The 19,403-nt window shown below is 38.8% G+C and overlaps 1 protein-coding gene across 1 annotated transcript; it reads right to left on the bottom strand.

The window, feature by feature from the left end:
- Positions 1 to 5,038: 5,038 nt before the first annotated feature.
- Positions 5,039 to 14,380, bottom strand: neu4 (sialidase 4). Its single transcript, XM_056264608.1, has 4 exons — positions 14,281 to 14,380; positions 13,168 to 13,380; positions 7,257 to 7,512; positions 5,039 to 5,988 (listed from the first exon to the last, which is right to left on the bottom strand). Exons 2-4 carry the CDS (start codon positions 13,366 to 13,368, stop codon positions 5,126 to 5,128), a joined length of 1,320 nt encoding a protein of 439 aa, XP_056120583.1. The 5' UTR covers positions 13,369 to 13,380; positions 14,281 to 14,380; the 3' UTR covers positions 5,039 to 5,125.
- Between the last annotated feature and the right edge of the window lie 5,023 nt (positions 14,381 to 19,403).

Raw genomic sequence — 19,403 nt, forward strand, 5'->3', positions numbered from 1 at the left:
GTAGAAGCAGGTGTAGTAGCATCAGAGAGTCAGAATTAGAGAAATCTAATTGGCATTGTCGTTATTGAGTCATAAATGTGTTAGGGCTGTACATTATATCAGGTTAGAATAGTTATAGTATACTGTTATCATTAATTATAGTAGCTATATTATAGTCTTAATTGTTATATTAATTAGATAAGATTATTTGGATTGCTTTGGATTTTTGGATCTGGACTGCTTTTTGTTTTGGATTGCCCTTTTGGATTTGTTTCCTTTTGTGACCTCTTCCTTTTTCCTGGTAATGGAGCCAGCAAGAAAGAGGAGATCCTCCCCTGTCTGGGCTCAACAGAAGCATCAATATCTTCATTTATATCCACTGGCACTGGCATTTTTATGTTCCCCTGCATCCTCTGTTTCTTGTGAAAGGATCTTTTCCAAGGCTGAAGAGGTTTTGTCCAAGAAGAGGAATCATCTAAACCCCAACACACTTGAAAAAATTATGTTTCTCAATAAAAATCTATTGTAATCGTTCATTCACCCACCCCAAACTTCAGTGTTGCAGTTTGCTCCTCTATATCCCCATCCCATAAGCACAACACTGCACTCAAACTAGTAACAGTTCACTCCAAAAAACAAACAAACCCAAGAAACAATTCTGTTACAGTTTACTTTATTACACTCCCTCCACCATAAGCACTGCACTCAACACAGTGTCGCTTTTGTTGTTCATACTGTCACTATATCCAAAAAATGTATGAATAATTACTCTGCACAAGTAAATTCAGACAGAGAAAGATACATATTTTATTTTATACCCAGGCAATGGACAAATGTCTCCTCGGGTCTTTTTATTATTGCAAATGAAAGGTTACAGACATTAACAGCGAGAAGAAAATAAATAAATAAAACATCTGGACACTGGTATACGGACATCATAAGCCTGCTCAGGTCATTGGTTCAGAATTAATGAATTTGTCCGATACTTCTTTGCACAGTGGCTACTGTAGGTGTCACTAGTGAGCAATGCTGAATGAAGCTTCGAGTAATGAACCTTTGGGTGAAGCAATGGGCTGCGAGGTCTCAGTGGTTCAGGAAGCCTCATTTAGCCATCACTACCAGTGGCTCTGAAAGACCGAGACTGGGCTGCAATCAAATACTACATTCACAACAGAATCATATCAATGAAAAGGAAGATGAATAGATAGATCTAGAACAGTGGTTCCCAAACCTGTCCTGGAGTACCCCCAACACTGCACCAAAGCCCGTCTACGGAAAGCCTGGCCACTCCCTATTAAGTCCTATTGTACCGACTTTTTGGTTGTAGTTCCACCAGAGTTCCACTGGGGGCAATAGTCCGAGTGCAAAATGAATGGGAGTCTATGGGGCTAAACGGCTAAATTTGTCTTTTTCACCCGATTGTCATTGAGAAATCTTAGATTTGAATGTAGGTTTTGCAAGTCCAACATGGGTTATAGGTCGAAAGTTAAATGAACGAGTACTTATGTCCTTTCGATTTCTTACAGGTTAAGTTGTTTTTGCCCATAACACGCTAGCATTCTGCTAATGGACGCTGATTGGTCAGTGAAGGACTGATTACGACCAGAGATACCGCTTGATGGCATCGTGGCATCCGAAGCGGGACCACAGATGTATTTACCTGTGTCAGTTGTGTAGTAGATGCCTCGAGAGAAAAGAAAGTGCAGAACGCAAAAGCATAGACATAATAAATACATAGACGCCCTATTGGCCGCTTTGGAGCAATGCTGCGATAATTTTCTTATTGTGGAAAAAGCATTTTCTGTGATTGACCCGATTTTAGCAATAACAAAGATAACTGATGGATCCTTTATCTATGGTAATACGATATGGTACAACTAAGTTACAGTGCAAATAGTAAATATAAGATAAAGTGAGAAGTAATATTAAATAGTTTAGTCAATAAAATAAACAAACAAACAGTACAGCAAATAAAATAGTAATGAAAAGGCTATATAAAATATAGGCTATATAAAATAAAATGACACAACCCTGTCTATTTTTCAGTTTTATTGATCAGTAAGAGACATTATAACAGCATAAGTAGCCTAAAAGGTATAAGAAGAGTTATACAAGACAATAAATAAAGTAAACGATTCAGACACAGCAGGATACAACATTAAAATAGCCACAATATAAAGTTATGAAACTTCACTTTGCCGTCAGCCAAAACGATTTGCCAGGGAACAAGATTAATGAGACCAAAGATCGCCCGTTAGATATACACAAGACGAATTATATGTCATGTTTAACCACAAACGTCAGAAGCACTAACCGAGTAAAGGCTGTTCCAGGCGGGGTGCAGAGCGCTGAGACCCCGGTAACGCTTAAGGCTTGGATATCACAACTCCGAAAACGTCAGATCAAATTTTTAAATAAGCGCTATCTTTATAAATAAACCACATTTTTGAGCTTTCAACAACTACATTGTCGACTGAAAAACTATTAAAACTACATTTCGTGACACAATAACAGTAGTATTTTTAAATTTCGCGGCTTCTCTCGTCTGTCTATGCGCGTAAGCACCAAAGTGACTGAAGGATTGCCGTAAAGCAGGTCTCTGGTCGTACGATGTGTATGACGTCATTGACATTTTATAAGACTTTTTAAAGCAAATAAGTGACTCTAAAAAATCTAACACCCAGCAATGTGTAATTTTATTTGCATCTTCTTTCGAATACAACATTCGAATTACTAGACAAAAAATTATATCCTGAGAAAAGTGGATTTTTAGGGGTATTGCTCCATAGACCTCCATTCATTCTGCACTCCGCCTGTGAGCGCCCTCATATGGACCCAGAGTGGAACTGCAACAGTTCAGAACCCAGAAGTTTAATGTGAGTGGGAGTTCTCCCCATATTAGACTTTCTCTGACTGCACGTTTTCTTTGTCTCCAGAATCAAACACACCTGATTCAACTCATCAGCTTATTATCACATGGGTTAATGAGTTGATGAGTTGAATCAGGTGTGTTTTTTTAGGGGATTCAGTTCTACACAGCAAAAAATGGATGCTGGCAATTGAAGGCATAGTCCTCTTTCCTAAGACTGACCTACCAGATATGTCTAATTATCTGCATTTGCTGTTCTCTTCGTCTGTTATTATATGCTTTACAATTGAGTACCAAGTGGAAGCAGCCACTACTTTGGAGTTCATTCAGAGGCAAGTACATCTAGGGCTGTCGCGGTGATGGAATTTCCCTTGCGGTTATTTTGAGTGGCTCAATAGCGCGATATGCGGTATTACCGCCATTTATTTATTTATATTTATTTATATTTATTTGTTGCTATATAAATACGTGTTATGATGTGGTCAGCAAACACAAAAACAATGTAACCGAAACTAAACAGCGTCACTCAGCGCGCAGTTACATTGTTACGCCAACGGACTGTCTTTGATACCCCTTTTCCACCAGCAAGAACCAGGTGCTAGTTCAGAGCTAGTACTATTGCCGGTTGGGAGTTAGTTCGACTGACGAGCTTTCTAAGAACCGGTTTGCCTTTCCACAGGCCAGAGAGCCACCACAGAGCCAGGTCTTACGTCACTGTATACATCTCATGTTGCCCAGCAACGCTAGCGCGGCAGCGCCAAACACAAACACACTAGACTTGTTCAAGATGCATTGGCTTCTCGCAGACCGATTAGCGCATGACATCAAAGCACTGCAAAAGCGATCGAAAAGCACAAGAAGTCGTATGCTCTCCACACACTCCCGCAGCTCTGATCGGTCCGCGCCGCTCCGATGCATCTCGAACAAGCCTTCTATCAGCAATGGCAGTCGTTGCGTTAACGTTACTATTGATGCTCATGGCTTTGCAAACCTAACTTACATCGGCATCCAAACACGGCGAATACAACGCGTTCGTGCAGCTTACCGTAACTTTCATAAACGGAGATTACAATCGAGCTGCTATTAGCTCGATTAGCTGCTATTTAAAAAATGGCGGTCACAAGTTTCTGTTCGTCTTGTTGGTCACGGTAACCCCGCCCCCAGCCGCTGACGTTCTTACTTCTAGACCAGCAATGATTTGGTGCCACTTAAGAACCACTTTTACTGGTTCGGAGCTGGTGCTTTGGTGGTCGAAAAACAAAGAACCGATTTGAAACTAGGCTCTGGCTCCGAACCAGCACCAGCTCTGCCTTGGTGGAATATGTGAGTCATTAAACCGTTCATTCAACGAAAACATTCAAAAAAGCTGATTAGAAAACTAGCTTATATAAATGATAGATGTAATGAAACAAGGCGTTAATTATTATTTTTTACTTTGGGCTCCACTTTTCAAGGCTCAGCTGGCCAGCAATGCTTCATTTTTGGGCAAAGCTGAAGCTTCACTTAATAGAGACCAATGGCATTGATTCAATGCGTGACTCGCTGCTTTCCCCCCACGGCTTCTTCGCGCTGTGTAATGCTGACCAGCGCTGACGCCATTCATGGTAAATACCCTTACACGTTAAAAGGGTGATACGACAAATATTTCGCTTTCCTTGGAAACGGCAACCTTTTCACGAATATACATGACTTGACTTCAAAGACAGACGCAGGTAATCGCACACGCTCAGTCGATACATTCACTGTCTGTTTAGGCTTAAGTCCAAATCCACGAAGCCTCTGTACAAATCACCATGATAAATAGTCTTGTTATCATTATTAACTTATTTAACATTCAATACACATGGTACGAAGTACGAAGGGTGGCCTTATGAAAAAAGAAAAAAAACGTGGTTCGCGGTTGCTGCGGTTACTTGCATTCGCGACAGCCCTAAGTACATCTTGCAGTGATAGTATGCTATAAAATTTAAACATTAAAGAGATAGCCCACCCAAATATGACAGGTCTGTCATCACTTACTCACCCTCATGTTTTTTTTATCAACACTTGAATGTGGGTAAGTTTAATTAAAAAAAGAAAAAGCTGATTTTTTTTTCAAAGACTACAATGAATGTGCATAAGCAATGCTTCCATCACTGCTAGAAGATCCGTAACAGCGCCCCCTATCATAGATAGAATAGATAGGATAGATAGATAGATAGATTCAAATTCACACCCATAATTTGAAAGGGAGCCATCTTTTCAATTCTTCAGGATTTTACTGTTACACGCATGGAATCAGCAGACAAAGCAGCGCTCCCAGATCCTGTCCCTCTTCTTAAACCCTCTTCTTTGTTGGTCGTTGTGTGGAAGGTGGTCGATTAGCTCATACAGTGTGAAGATGCAGAAGGAAATCTCATCATAAGCCGTCCATGTGCCGCTCTCAAACAGGCAGGCAAAGACGGCAACCGCCGGGGCATCACCAGACATCAGCTCAACATAAGCCAAGTCTGAGTATGCACTAGGGCCATCGTATATGATCCACGGTCCTGACCAGCTGTCTGGGTCTCGTGGCAGAAGACTGAGGTAGACTCCCAGGTCTCGGCGGGCGTTCGGGTGTGTGGGGTGAGAATAAACCACCCATGTTGGCGGGAGGAAGTTCTGTGAAGTGCTCAGAGCCGGGGATATGCTGAGAGCTGGTGGGCTGTAGATGGACCTCAACTGTCTCACACAGTGTTGGGATTGCCCGAGCTGGTAGACTGGGGCTGGAAATCCAATCACACTGCCATGACACCCATTGTTCTGCTCCACTAGTTTCTGCACCAGCTGGCCGTTGCGAAAAACGGCTCCATTATCAAAACTAACGGCCTGCACCCGAGACCCTGATACACTCCGGGCATTGCAGTACAAAATGTTGAGTCCGTCTTCCTCATCTACCGACACCATCTGACACTCCACGCTCTCTGGCGCGGACAGCGCCTCTCCAAAATGCCACACATTTCCATGCGTGTCACTATAAAAACAAAACGAGTGTGACGAAGTCTTGCACTTCCGTCCGAAGCAATTTCTGCAGTCGATATGGTAGGCATAGGCTGGGATTATCAGCCTTCCAGATTTTAATTGTGTGCCGTGACCTGGACCCACAGCAAAAGTGGCCCACTCTGCCAGCAATAAAACACACACAAGGGTTTCTTAATTATTTTAAAAACATGTTTGTGCAAAATATCAAACAAAGCAGTGTACATGTGGAAATTAAAGGCCATTTCACACCGTACCGACAGACACTTCGTTGGGTTTTGTTGGAGCTTGTTGTCGCCGATTGAACATGCTGAATCTGCGTTAGGATGTCTGAGCAGTGATGTGGTGTAATCCGTTGGTCTGTGTTAGGGTTGGGAATCGAAAATACTTGAGGTCCGGAATCGGATACTTGTTAAAAAAAATTATATTTCGATTCCTCTTATCGATTCCTTTGTGTGCATTTTAAACCATTCAAGCGTAAGACGCTGCCCACGAGTAACGGTATATAACAGTAATCAAACAAAAGACCAAGAAAATTCACTCGCTGTTCTTGACTGAATAACTTTTGTAACTATATTTGTAATTTATATTTTATTTTTAAAGTGCAGTGTTATTTTACCTTTGATTAGTTTGTGTACCTAAATATCTTAAAACTGTTTATTTCAAACATATATTTGTTCAGTTGTATTTATTTGCTGCGATTGATCATTTTTTGTTTTGTAATTACTGAGTCTTTAATAATGCTTGAAATTTAAATTAGATAGGATAGTTATTTCTATGGTATTTTTTTAACCATAGGCAAAAGTTCCTTGTGTAAGTTTTCTTTAGCCTGTTGATATTTGTTCATGGTATTCAGCCACACTGAAATGTTTTACAATAAGACTTAAAATAAATGTGAATGATATCTAAGGTTTATTTTTATCTTATTGGAATCGATATTAGGAAATCGATAAGAATCGTAATCGATAAGTAGAATCGTAATCGGTTAAAATTCAAACGATACCCAACTCTAGACTGTGTCTGTAGGTGCGGTGAGAATTGGGCTTAAGACTGCAGTCTATAGTTACATCCACTGGCCTCACCAAAAGGAATTAAATTGGTCAGACAAACACAAAGTCACACCATGTGTCACAAGTTGACATGATGGGCTGCTCAAGCAAACAACATTTCACGGTTTACAATCTCACCAAGGAATATTTCACCCAAAAATGAAGATGTGAAACATTATGTGAACCAAACTGGGTTGCCATTGGGTTGAATTCACCCAACAAGGACATTCATTGAAAAACCTCCAGTTGTGTTCCACAGAAGAGTGACTGAAATTACATTTTTGGGTGAACTTTACCTTTTAATCTGGGTTAAGAGAGACTATTTTAACATTGGCTTTACGTATCCGGACAGAGGACTTTACCTTTAATGGTGTCCCCTAAGAGCGTCCTGGTGAGGTCTGTGACGGAGCTCCAGGTGTCCCCTTGGTCACTGCTAGACACGTAGCACAGACGGGTCACGTTCTTCCCTGTAATTAACTGGTAAGACTCAGAGGTGTGACCCAGAACAGCAATGAAGAACAAGAAGATGGTGCCCGTAAACTCATCGTAAACGGGGCAAGGGTTCATTGAGCGGTAGCCCTCCAGTCGAGCGCTACTTAACACCTCCATGTCTTTCCACTGAGGAGAGAGAAGATGCTTTTTTTATTATCAAAAAAACATATAATCTATACGGTTAAACCTTTGGTGCTGTTTGGACCGAAATATTTTACTTTTTTTTTACTTCATTGGAATAGTACGAAAGGTTTTGGCACTTGCTATGGGAACACAAAAAAAGCATGGACATGATTTGAACAGGTTAAATGGTCCTGTAAAAAAATAGTCACACTTGTGTCTGCCTTGCTGCCTGCTGTGAGTTTGCTGTGAGTTTGTTTGCTTCGAGGCTGTAAGCTCCGTCTAAGCCTCGTATTAGCTTCGTATTTCTTTCTGTTTTGAACCATCATTTACTATAATTTTTTGTTGTTTATATACTACTAAATACAGCGTACCAAACATCTCAGATTAACCTGACATCGCTAGCTTCCGTTATTGTTAGCACAACACGCTAGTAACTCGCTAGCCTGTTAACGCACCACCCGTGCAAGGAGACAGTCTGACGGAGATTTCAAAACTAGAGACACGCATCCAAACTTTAATTGAGGATAGTAATTGTGCTGCAGTTTTAGATACTTTTTTGGATGCGCCTAGCATAGTGAACTCTTTACATGATTCGGTTCCGGCTGAATTATTGCCTGTGCAGCAAGGCAAATGGGTAACAGTTAGGGATCGCTCTTGTCGCGGATCAAAAAACCACTCGTCCGTTCTGATTACCATAACAAATCGATTTGCCCCGCTCAGTGAAACACCCACTGAGAGATCGGTTGATTGTGCCCTGGTAATTGGTGATTCGATCACAAGGAACGTGAAAATAGTGATACCAGCCACCATAGTCACATGTTTGCCGGGACCCAGAGAGCCTGACATCAAATCAAATTTAAAAGTGCTGGCTAAAAGTGCTGGCTCATCAGCTCATTAAAATGAGCTGATGAGTTGAATCAGGTGTGTTTGATTAGGGAGACAAAGAAAACGTGCAGTGTTGGGGGTCCTCCAGGACAGGTTTGAGAACCACTGGTTTAGAAGAACTTGATATTGCAACAGAAACTTTTAACTCTCTCTTTTCTAGCACTTTAGACGCAGTTGCTCCGTTGCGCTTAAAGAAGATTAAAGAAAATAGTCCAACGCCGTGGTACAACGAGCACACCCAGGCCCTTAAGAGAGCAGCCAGAAAAATGGAGCGCAACTGGAAGAAAACTAAACTAGAGGTATTTCGGATTTCATGGAAGGAGAGCTCGATTGCTTACAGAGAGGCTTTAAAAGATCTGCTTATTTTTCAACCCTATTAGAAGAAAATAAACATAATCCTAGGTATTTATTTGAACAAGTGGCTAAACTAACGAAAAATAAAGCTTCTAGCCCAGAAGTTTCTAAGCAACACAGCAGTAATGACTTTATGAACTTCTTCACTTATAAGATCGATAATATCAGAGACAAAATTATAACTATGCAACCGTCTACAACAGTATCGCATCAGGGAGTGCATTGTAGTCTCCCGGAGGAAAAATTTTATTCGTTTGTTGCCAGAGCCGGCCCGAGCCTTTTGGGGGCCCTAAGCAGAATTTGATTTGGGGGCCCCTCCCACTACGTGGAGTCACATGTGCTTGACGATTATTGACACAAATATCACGCAATAATGATACATTATAAATTAATACAATGAGGTTATGTATAAATACAAAATAAACACTTCATAAAAAAATAGATAGCCTACTTAAATATATTTTTTTACTTTTACTTTACTCTTTTACTAACTCTTTAAAACTTCTTAAAACTGTCTCAAAACATATCAAAAATAAATGATTTGCTAAAAAAAATGACAACTGAGAAATTAAAAACATAATAAGAGCAAGGGTTCAACAATGACAATTATTGTTGAAAACTGTCAAAAATATTATTATTTCTCAACTGTCTCAATACAGTGTAACTGTCCACAAAATCTTTTTCTTATTATTATTGTAACAGACTTTGTTGGATTGTACATGACAGAATCCAACAAAGTCTGTTACTATAACACCGGTAATGATGTACTGGCGCTCGTTGTATCTGTGTGTGTATGCAATGTATTTTTCCCCTCTGGGCTTGCCGTAGATAGGAATGGTTCAATGCTGCTCAAAACATACCGTAAATAATCATGCAAACATACTTTTATCTTGCTCTTTTTTTCTCCTCCTCTGTCATTTTCTTCGTTCTATTTTCGGCACCAGAGGGAAACTTTTTTGTGACTTGGCTTAACATTACCGCGAGTCCGCTACTATGCGCAGTTGCGCACGAATTGTCTATGCACGCGCGAGGTGTCTAGATTATGCGCATGACTTAAATGCTGGCAGACAGCAGCAGTTGTAGGGAGGTATATTGATCATGAAATCTTAATTTTCTTGTCTTTAATTATTCATTCATTCATATTAATTCATTCATTTATGTCACTTGTTTAAGTCATCTAAAAAAAATATTTTTCGATTTTTCGACTCGATTGGGGGGCCCCCTGGTGGCCAAGGGGCCCCAAGCAGCCGCTTAGTTCGCTTATGCCTCGGGCCGGTCGTGTTTGTTGCTATAGGAGAGGAAGAATTTTGCAAACTCGTTAAATCATCTAAAATCGACAACTTGTATGTTAGACCCTATACCAACTAAGCTACTGAAAGAGATGCTTCCAGAGGTCATAGATCCTCTTCTTACTATCATTAATTCATCTTTGTCTCTAGGATACATACCAAAAACCTTTAAGCTGGCTATGATTAAACCGCTTGTTAAAAAACCGCAACTTGATCATACAAAATTAGTCAATTACAGGCAAATCTGGAATCTACCTTTTCTGTCAAAGATATTAGAAAAAGCAGTATCCTCACAACTGTGTTCCTTTCTTGAAAGAAATGATATCAGCGAGGATTTTCAGTCCGGATTTAAACCGTACCATAGCACTGAGACTGCTCTCATTAGAGTCACAAATGACTTGCTCTTATCATCCGATCGCGGTTGTATCTCTCTATTAGTGTTACTTGATCTTAGTGCTGCATTTGACACCATTGACCACAACATTTTTTTTTAAATAGACTAGAAAACTATGTTGGCATTAGTGGAATTGCACTAGCATGGTTTAAATCATAATTATCTGACCGTTGTCAGTTTGTAGCAGTAAATGAAGAGATGTCTTATCGATCACAAGTTCAGTATGGTGTACCACAAGGCTCAGTACTAGGACTGTTGCTGTTCTCTGTACATGCTACCATTTGAAACATGAAATTAGCTTTCACTGTTATGCCGATGATACTCAGCTGTATATTTCTTCAAAACCTAACGAAACTTACCAATTCACAAAATTAACAGAATGCATAGCTGATATAAAAAATTGGATGACTAGTAATTTCCTACTACTAAATTCTGAAAAGACAGAGATTCTAATTATTGGACAAAAAACTTCCACACGTAATAACCCAGAATACTGTCTAACACTTAATGGCTGCTCTGTTAAGTCTTCGTTGTCGGTTAGGAACCTGGGTGTGCTCTTTGATACCAATCTTTCATTTGAAAGTCACATGTCTAGTATCTGTAAAACCGCATTTTTCCATCTTAAACATATATCTAAATTACGCCATAATAATGCTCTCATTGACAAATGCGGAACAATTAGTTCATGCGTTCATGACCTCAAGGCTAGATTATTGTAATGCTCTACTGGGTGGTTGCCCTGCACGCTTAATAAACAAACTCCAGCTGGTCCAAAACGCAGCAGCTCGAGTTCTTACCAGAACCAGGAAATATGACCATATTAGCCCGGTTCTGTCAACACTGCATTGGCTGCCTATTAAACATCGTATTAATTTCAAAATATTGCTGATTACTTACAAAGCACTAAATGGTTTAGCTCCAAAGTACTTGAGCGAGCTAGAATATCAAAATCGACTGCAGGCGGGAGATCCTTTTCCTATTTAGCACCAAAACTTTGGAATAGTCTTCCTACCATTGTCGGGGAAGCAGACACATTCTGTCAGTTCAAAGCTAGACTAAAAACACCTAGCATTCACATAATACATTATATTCAATATTAGGCTGCATAGATTAGGTCAGCCGGAACTGGGAACACTTCCCTTAAATCCTGATGTACTCGTTACATCATAAGAAGAATGGCATCTACGCTAACTTTAGTGTCTTTGTTTATCCCAAGGTTTTCCCGCAGCCTGCCGGATCCAGGCCGTTTCCAGATCTGACGAAGGAGATTCGCCTGGACCCGATGACAACGCAGTGCTGAAGTGCCAACTAGCCTCTCCCTATGGAGGATCCCTATTCCACTCTACAGATAAAGCGTTGTGGAAATTAGGGTTCACGTACCAACCCCGAAGTGATAAAATAAAATAAAATTCTGTATAAAATTTATAGGCAAGAAAAGTAGTTTGTTTAGGCATGGTTTGTAGGGAATTACAAACCTGCGCACATATATTCAAACGCACATAACTATAGAATCAATTCTTAATGCGCATGTGAACGCCATCAGCGTTTATCACAGGTTCACGTTTAAAGTCTGTTTAGAGAGAACGGTGTCGTCTTAGCGGCCCCTAATTTAATAACAAATGATCATTTCAACGGAAATGAATCTATCAAAACTTACTTTAGCTGGAAAATAACATTATTCAAGAACCGCTATAAAACCAAACAATCTCTGTTACCTTAAATTATATTAAGTTTATCTCTGTAAAGCTGCTTTGAAACAATCTACATTGTTAAAAGCGCTATATAAATGAAGATGACTTGACTTGTGCGGTCAATAATGAGCGCATTGGAAATGAATGGGAGATGAATTTCATCTAGTGGAAGCGACTGATGCTGCAGCCAAACAAAATCTTACTTGAAAGCTCATTTTTTAACTTTCAACTTATTTAGATTTATGGCTTTCTTGCAGGTTAAGAGTAAATGTGATTTAGTATTAATAGTATTTTGTGCATTTTTCATAACAATACATGTAAAATTCTGTTACTTTAAGTTCACTTTTTAAAACTTTTTTCACTTCAGCAATAATCTGCCAAGTGTCGTCTTTGAAAAGAGATCAAACTTCAGTCTGTGCTCTAAAGCATTCAAGATTTACCACAGTTTAAGTTGGAAATTAAATGTTCAGGTCTATGCTCAAAAAGTGAATAAATGGATTATAAATACAGCGTTGTTGCGTCAAAGAACAGAACACACAAAACATGAGCACAATGGCAGCTTTTCCTTTAAACGTTTACTTTAATCAAAGCCATGCTTTTTTGCTGTGTCATGCATTGTTTATTGTGTAAAGTAATGCATTTTTATTTTTTGTTTTAAGGTTATCAAAACATTCCCCATTCCATAGTCCCTAATCATATGTCATTCAATTCATTTCAGCTACTCTATTCAACAATTCAACTGTTTCAACATATTCAACTAATGGCATCAAAACCATCTGGAAGAAAAATAAAGCATTAAAAAGGTATTGAGTTGTCACTTTGCATCCTTCATGTGTTGAGCAAGCCTGTTTGGGCAGAGCTGAACTATTTATAACACCTAGACAACTTGACAAGCGTAAATATAATTTAGTATAAAAAACATTATCAAACTAAAATATAGCATTCACAACAAAAATAAAACATTCGGCCATTTTTTACCAACACGTGAAGAGCACAGGGGGGTTAATAGTTATAATATTGTTGATATATGTTAAAACCAGCTTACTTCCACATAGTTTTTGTAAAAGGTGCCTTTGCGCATGACCAGCAGATGTGCTTGAGCGTCAGCCGGAGTCAGTCTCTCCTCACAGAAGGCCAAGAAACAGCTGGATCGAGGAACGTAGACCAAAGCCGGCACACGGTACGTGACTCCACTCGGCTCCTTCTGGAAGAGTGTGGATCGTGCTGGGAAGTACTGAGACCCCATAGCCTCACTTTACTAAAAAATAAATTGTTCAAGTCAGTAACCTTTTTCATTTACCAATTCAAACTCGAATGCAACATTTGCAATAGTGAACCCTATAAATGTTTTCCCTCCACTGTATAGCAGCTGGTTTGATATTTTTCCACACGAGTCATGAATAATCACATCATGAATATGCATAAGCCACAGTGGCGGAAGAGATGATGTTCACTGCATGGTGGCTTAAACTTGCTTTTTTGTGCTTGACCGCTCCTGCTTGCCGTCTGATTTTCATAACGCGGAAAAGAGCAGCAAGGACATTCTGCTGAATATCTCCTGCCGTGTTTCACTAATGAACTCGTGAAGTCATTTTTAAACAAAGAAAAGCCTTCCTAAAGTCTTCCAACTTTCAAGGAAGTACCGCTACTGAAGTTCTTGGTGATAAAAATAGTGCTGAGACACACACAAAAAACATCCAGAAAGTGTGACAGTCAGTGAGGACTATTGTGTTAAAAGAAAGACAGTTGGACAGAGAGCGCAGTTCACGTCAGCATTTTTACAAAAGGCTTATTCTGGCTTTTAACTCGACTCGCAGCTGAATAGCAAAGCCTGCCAAGCTTTGTAACGGTTCTTTCTTCACAATAGTGTGTTCATCACAACCATAGTTAGTATGAAATACACAAAAACAAGTTGTTCACTTGCTGTGATAATTCTTAATATTGCTGTGATTATTTCAATAATCACTCTAAAGTCTGTCTCACAACAACAAAACAACACCCATGTCTACAAAATCCACTTTCTGGTGTGGTTTCACAGTCTTTGCTTTTGGGTAATTGTGTTAAACATGTTTTAATTTAAAAAAATATTAAAAAGAACGTAGCAAATTATTTAGCTAAAAGAAATGACTAAACACTGGAGCACAAAAAGGGTACTTACAGCGAACAGGCAGCGTCGTGAGATGAGTGTTAGATGCGCGGATGTGTGAGATCGAGAGAAAGTGTGAGAAAGTGCACGTGTTAGTCTGTGACAAGAGCATTATATAGCACAGACTATCAGATGGGGATCCATTCACTGCCATGTTCGCTGTTTGTGCATTGACCTAGAAGTGGGCTTGACTTGTCAAAAAATAAAAACCAATCCAAGACTACATCTGTACATCTATTCAGCCTGGGGTGTTTTGTTAAACGGGCTGGTTGGCTAGGGACACATTGACATTGCCACTTCATTTATATAGCACTATATAATCACAAAACTGTTCAAATGTGCTTAACAATAATGCAATGAAACTAATTACAAACATGATAATAAATAATAAAACACTTCACATTGCATCACATAATACTGCGCATTTAAACCATAAAATAACCTGACCAAAAAATTAATTTATTGAAAAGGCATAAAGAATAAATAATTTTTTAAGCTTTGGGTGCTAATCTAATGTGTTTGAAGGATTGGGACCGGCCGCCTGAAACGCTCTAGCGCTCTGGTTCTTGGACGGAGCGATTAAGGCCGAAATAAAGTGAAATGCAGTAGTCCAGATGAGATTAAATACAGTTTCTGCTTAATTCGGTTATGTTCACTCTAAGGTGACCAGATTTCTGAAATGGAAACCAGTTCAGTGATCAAAATATATTGAAAATGTATATCTCTACTTGTTATTAGCTATGAGTTGAATAATAAATGCGAAACATTTTTGCATGCTTTGTTTTTAATTGTTGTGGATTCCATATATGCTACTATTATTATAATTAATACTATATGAATAATATTATGGTGAATAGTTTGTGATTAATATTATGCTGTTTGCTGGTCAACCCTAACCACCCTTCTGAAAGAAAAAAAACGTTATCACAATATATTTCCCACTGTCGCGATCTCCAGTCACTACGTTTCCCAGAATCCTCTTGGCTCCCTCCTGCACACACTCCATCACGCGCACCTGCCACCATTCCCTCACCTCATCAGCTCCACATGAAAGCACACCCCTAAGCGTTCGTCTGGCCTTGAACAAGGAAAGACTCTCTGACCTGTTCTCAGGTTATTCCTTGTGTCTTCCCCTGGTGTTTCCCTGTCTGTTCTGGGGAAATCTACCTGCAATAGTCATCATCTCAATTGAACTGCCAGCATAGTGATGGGAAACCGAGGCTGGTGATGGCTAAATGAGGCTTCCTGAAGCACTGAGACCTCGCAGCCCATTGCTTCACCCAAAGGTTCATTACTCGAAGCTTCATTCAGCATTGCTCACTAGTGACACCTACAGTAGCTACTGTGCAAAGAAGTAGCGGACAAGTATTCATCACTTCTGATAAAAAGCGGTCCACTTCTACAGTAGTTCCACTTCTTCTAACTCATTCTACTGTGATCAATCGTGCTATCCAGCAGATGCCAAAGGTCACCTAATAGTACTACTCACTAATGTGAAAATTCACACAATAAAGAAACGTCCTACTTACTGTGGTCTGAGGATTGAGCTGCTTCTGAAGAGGCTGGCAGCTGAGCTGGGGCTGTGATACTGGAAGCAGAATGGAGACCAGAACCTCTGATTACAGTAGCACATGTAGCTCCACGTTTAGGGATATGTCCACATGTCAGAGGTTAGGCTTATAGCTGTACCTTTCTGCAACTGCTCTCTGGCCTTCTCCATTATCAACCATGACCTTCAGATAATAATAAATGCAGTTACTCTTACTTTCAACTTGTTAAATAATGATGAACCACTTAATTAAATCACATACCTTTCGAGTTGGGACAACATAAGTGGGATCCAACACATGCAGGAGCTCCCGAAACCCATCATCATCCACAATGGACAAGGGTTGGGAGTCCTTGATGACCATGTTCACCTGGGCCTCATTCACCATTTCTTTTGGAGGTGTTATTGCTGTATGTCCGCTCCTTCAGGCACAGCAAGCATTTCACATTGAAACATGGAATATTATACAGCCATATAGTGAGGATGATTATTATTATATCAGTTTATACACATACCTTATTGTGAGCAACCATTTCAAAATACTCCCGGGCAGGAGAGGACTTCCTCCGTCTTGCTGGCTCCATTACCAGCAGAAAGCAAGAGGTCACAAAGCAAACACATCCAAACACACAATCCAAATCAACCAGCAGTCCAGTCCAAATCTGAAGCAATTCAAATAATCTTAATTAATATAACAATACTATAATATAGCTACTATAATTAATAATAACAATATACTATAACTAATCTAACCTGATATAATGTAATAATATATGCCCCTAACACATATATTGCTGAGAACAGGCGCCCTCAACTCCCAAACCGTTTATAGGTGCGAGTTATAAAGAAGTTATCAAATAAAGATGGAAAACCGCACTCTCTAGTTCTTCTTCTTCTTTTGGTTTTATGGCAGGTTGCGAACCAACTTTAAAGGTGCATACCGCCACCTATTGTGATGGAGTGTGAAAAGAATGAACTAAATACTCCTATATCCTATTATATAACCCACTATTCTTAATAAATCTCATGATTGTATTTATTTGTTTTCCTGATTTTGGACCATCATTTAATAAGTTGGTTATATTCCTGGCATCCTACAGCTTGCAATTCTCCCTTAAGAATCCTCCTTTCTTTATTATAAGCCTTACATTTCTTCAATACATGTTATACTGTCTCCTCTATTAAACATACTAAACATAAACCTGTGTTATGCCTCCCTATAATGTGTAAAGTATGATTTAGATTCGAATGTCCTGTTCTTAAATGTGTGAAAATAACTTGTTCTCTTCTACTTAAGTTGTGAATTATATTGCCTCTCTTTATGTTTTTTTTGGACTTTGTAATAATGCCGACCTGTATGACACGAGCCCCAAACTGTCTGCCATTTCTTATTGCACGTTTCTAAAATAAAATGTTTTCCTTCTGCTCTACTAAGTGACATGTTTATATTTGGGTCTTTCATTTTTAATGATTCTTTGGCTATTTTGTCTGCTTCCTCATTACCTTGAATTCCCACGTGTGCTGGAACCCACTCTCTAGTTATATCTCATATATTTATTAATACCATGTCCACAAAGACACGTTTCAGCCCAAGCCATCATCAGTGTGGGGTGTGAAACACCAAAGGGATTGCTTTTAAACATCACAGGTGAACCCCATGAACGTCCTCAAATCACCGTCAGGTGCATCAGGTTACCAACATTGTAGAAACACACAAGGAATAACACAACAGAACAGGCCATAGATAATGCTCACATGTGACCCTTATAAACAATTACCAAGAAATAAAAATAGACTTTTCAAGAAACACTTTAAAGCTAATTCTTCATTTAAACCATTGGGGTATACTGTTTGAAGCGTATAAATCCAGAAAGCCTCTCGTTGAAGGAGATAGCGCTCCCTATCTCCACCCCGTTGAAGAGGTTTAACTAACTCGATGCCTTGACATTTCAAAGTACAAATATCATGCCCAAATTCATTAACATGTCTAGCCACTGGTGACTTAATGTTGTGATTATGTATGTTACTTTTGTGTTCGTGTAATCGTATTCTTAACTCTCTTTTTGTTTTACCAACATAACAAAGCCCACATGGGCATTTAAGTAAGTACACAACAAAGGACGTACGGCAAGTAATTCTCCCTCTCACAGAGAATATCTTGCCAGTCCGTGGATGTGGAAAGCCTAATCATAGCATTATAATTCACGCAACTCCTACAAGGGATATTGCCCGGATCAAGCGCTGTAAGAAAATTGATAGGCGGAGTGTAAGATAAACCAGCATATCTCTCAAATTATAGGTAAAAAGTGGAGACTGGCCGATCTGTGTATCATAAAACATCCGATTCCGATTTTAAATTCCAGACTTGACTCCATACGATTTTCCTTGGGATACAGTATGTCTTCTATATGTTAAGATTTTGAGATCTACTGGACAGGCGCTACAGACGACAGTATTTCGTAAATCCACACATAAGAATAATTTTCTACATTCTAGAAGTTACCATCCTTCATCTATGAAAAAAGCCTAATCTTATAGTCAGTTTTTGCGTAAGGAAGTGGATTTGTAGTATAGGCCTACTGATGAAGAATTCGAAAACCAGGTGAAAATAGTATATGACCATTTCCTTTCTAAAGGTTACGATAATATAAATCTGGACTCAAGTTTGGATAGGGTACGTGGCATTGAACGAGAATCACTTTATCAGAAAAAAAAAACAATTTCAGATAATCGAGTTGTCTTATCTACGACATTTTCTCCCCTTTCGGGTGAGATTAAATCAATAGTGAATAACCATTGGCATGTTTTATCTAGTGATACACAGAATATATAGAAAATATATTTCATAACTTTGTTGTTAACACAGTATTTGTTAATGTCCAATTAATATTCTCAAAATGATTATATCAATAGTATTTTATACGGAACGTTGCAGGGCAATGAATCAAACATCTAAAAAAATATATATTATTGCATCTTTAATATGAACAATATAATTTTTTCCCCCAAATTATACATGTAATAATACAATACAAATGTTTCATAATGCTCTTAATTATTCCAAAGCAAGATATGAAGAACATTAACATTCATATCAAAGATATTAAAGAACAATCGATTCACACATTAAGAAAAAAGAAGAAAAATTAAAAGATGACATAACAGAAAGAGGTATACGTGTATAATCAAAATAAAGAAGAGGAATTTAAATCTTTGTAGATGTCCATAGTTCTGGTTGCTTCGCGTTTGAAAGTCCTTGCACAGTTTCAAAGTAAATCTTCATGTCAGCCCTTAAAATGGTGATGTTGGGTTTCCTTTCAGACCATTTACATTTGATTATATCAAACTTACCAAGTAATATAATAAGATTTAACATAAAAACGTGACTCTTGTCTATCTTTTTTGTCATAATAGAAAAAACATCTATTTTCTCTATGTGAATTTTAATTCCACTTAACATATTAAATAAATATTCCACATCAATCCAAAATAATTGAACATACATACATTCAAAGAAAAGATGTAAAATAGTTTCAGTATCCTTTTTACAAAATACACAGAATTCAGAAAGGTCATTTTTATATAT

The sequence above is a fragment of the Rhinichthys klamathensis genome, unplaced genomic scaffold, assembly GCF_029890125.1.
Source record: "Rhinichthys klamathensis goyatoka isolate OS25496 unplaced genomic scaffold, OSU_Roscu_1.1 h1tg000223l_1, whole genome shotgun sequence".
NCBI classification, from domain to species: domain Eukaryota; kingdom Metazoa; phylum Chordata; class Actinopteri; order Cypriniformes; family Leuciscidae; genus Rhinichthys; species Rhinichthys klamathensis.

Bases quoted from the DNA above. Each gene is read 5' to 3' on its own strand.
- neu4 (XM_056264608.1), bottom strand. From the start codon at position 13,368: ATGGGGTCTCAGTACTTCCCAGCACGATCCACACTCTTCCAGAAGGAG. The intron at 7,513-13,167 runs GTAAGCTGGTTT...CTCTCTCCTCAG, and splicing joins TTTACAAAAACTATGTGGAA to TGGAAAGACATGGAGGTGTT. The intron at 5,989-7,256 runs GTAAAGTCCTCT...TATTGCTGGCAG, and splicing joins CTTAGGGGACACCATTAAAG to AGTGGGCCACTTTTGCTGTG.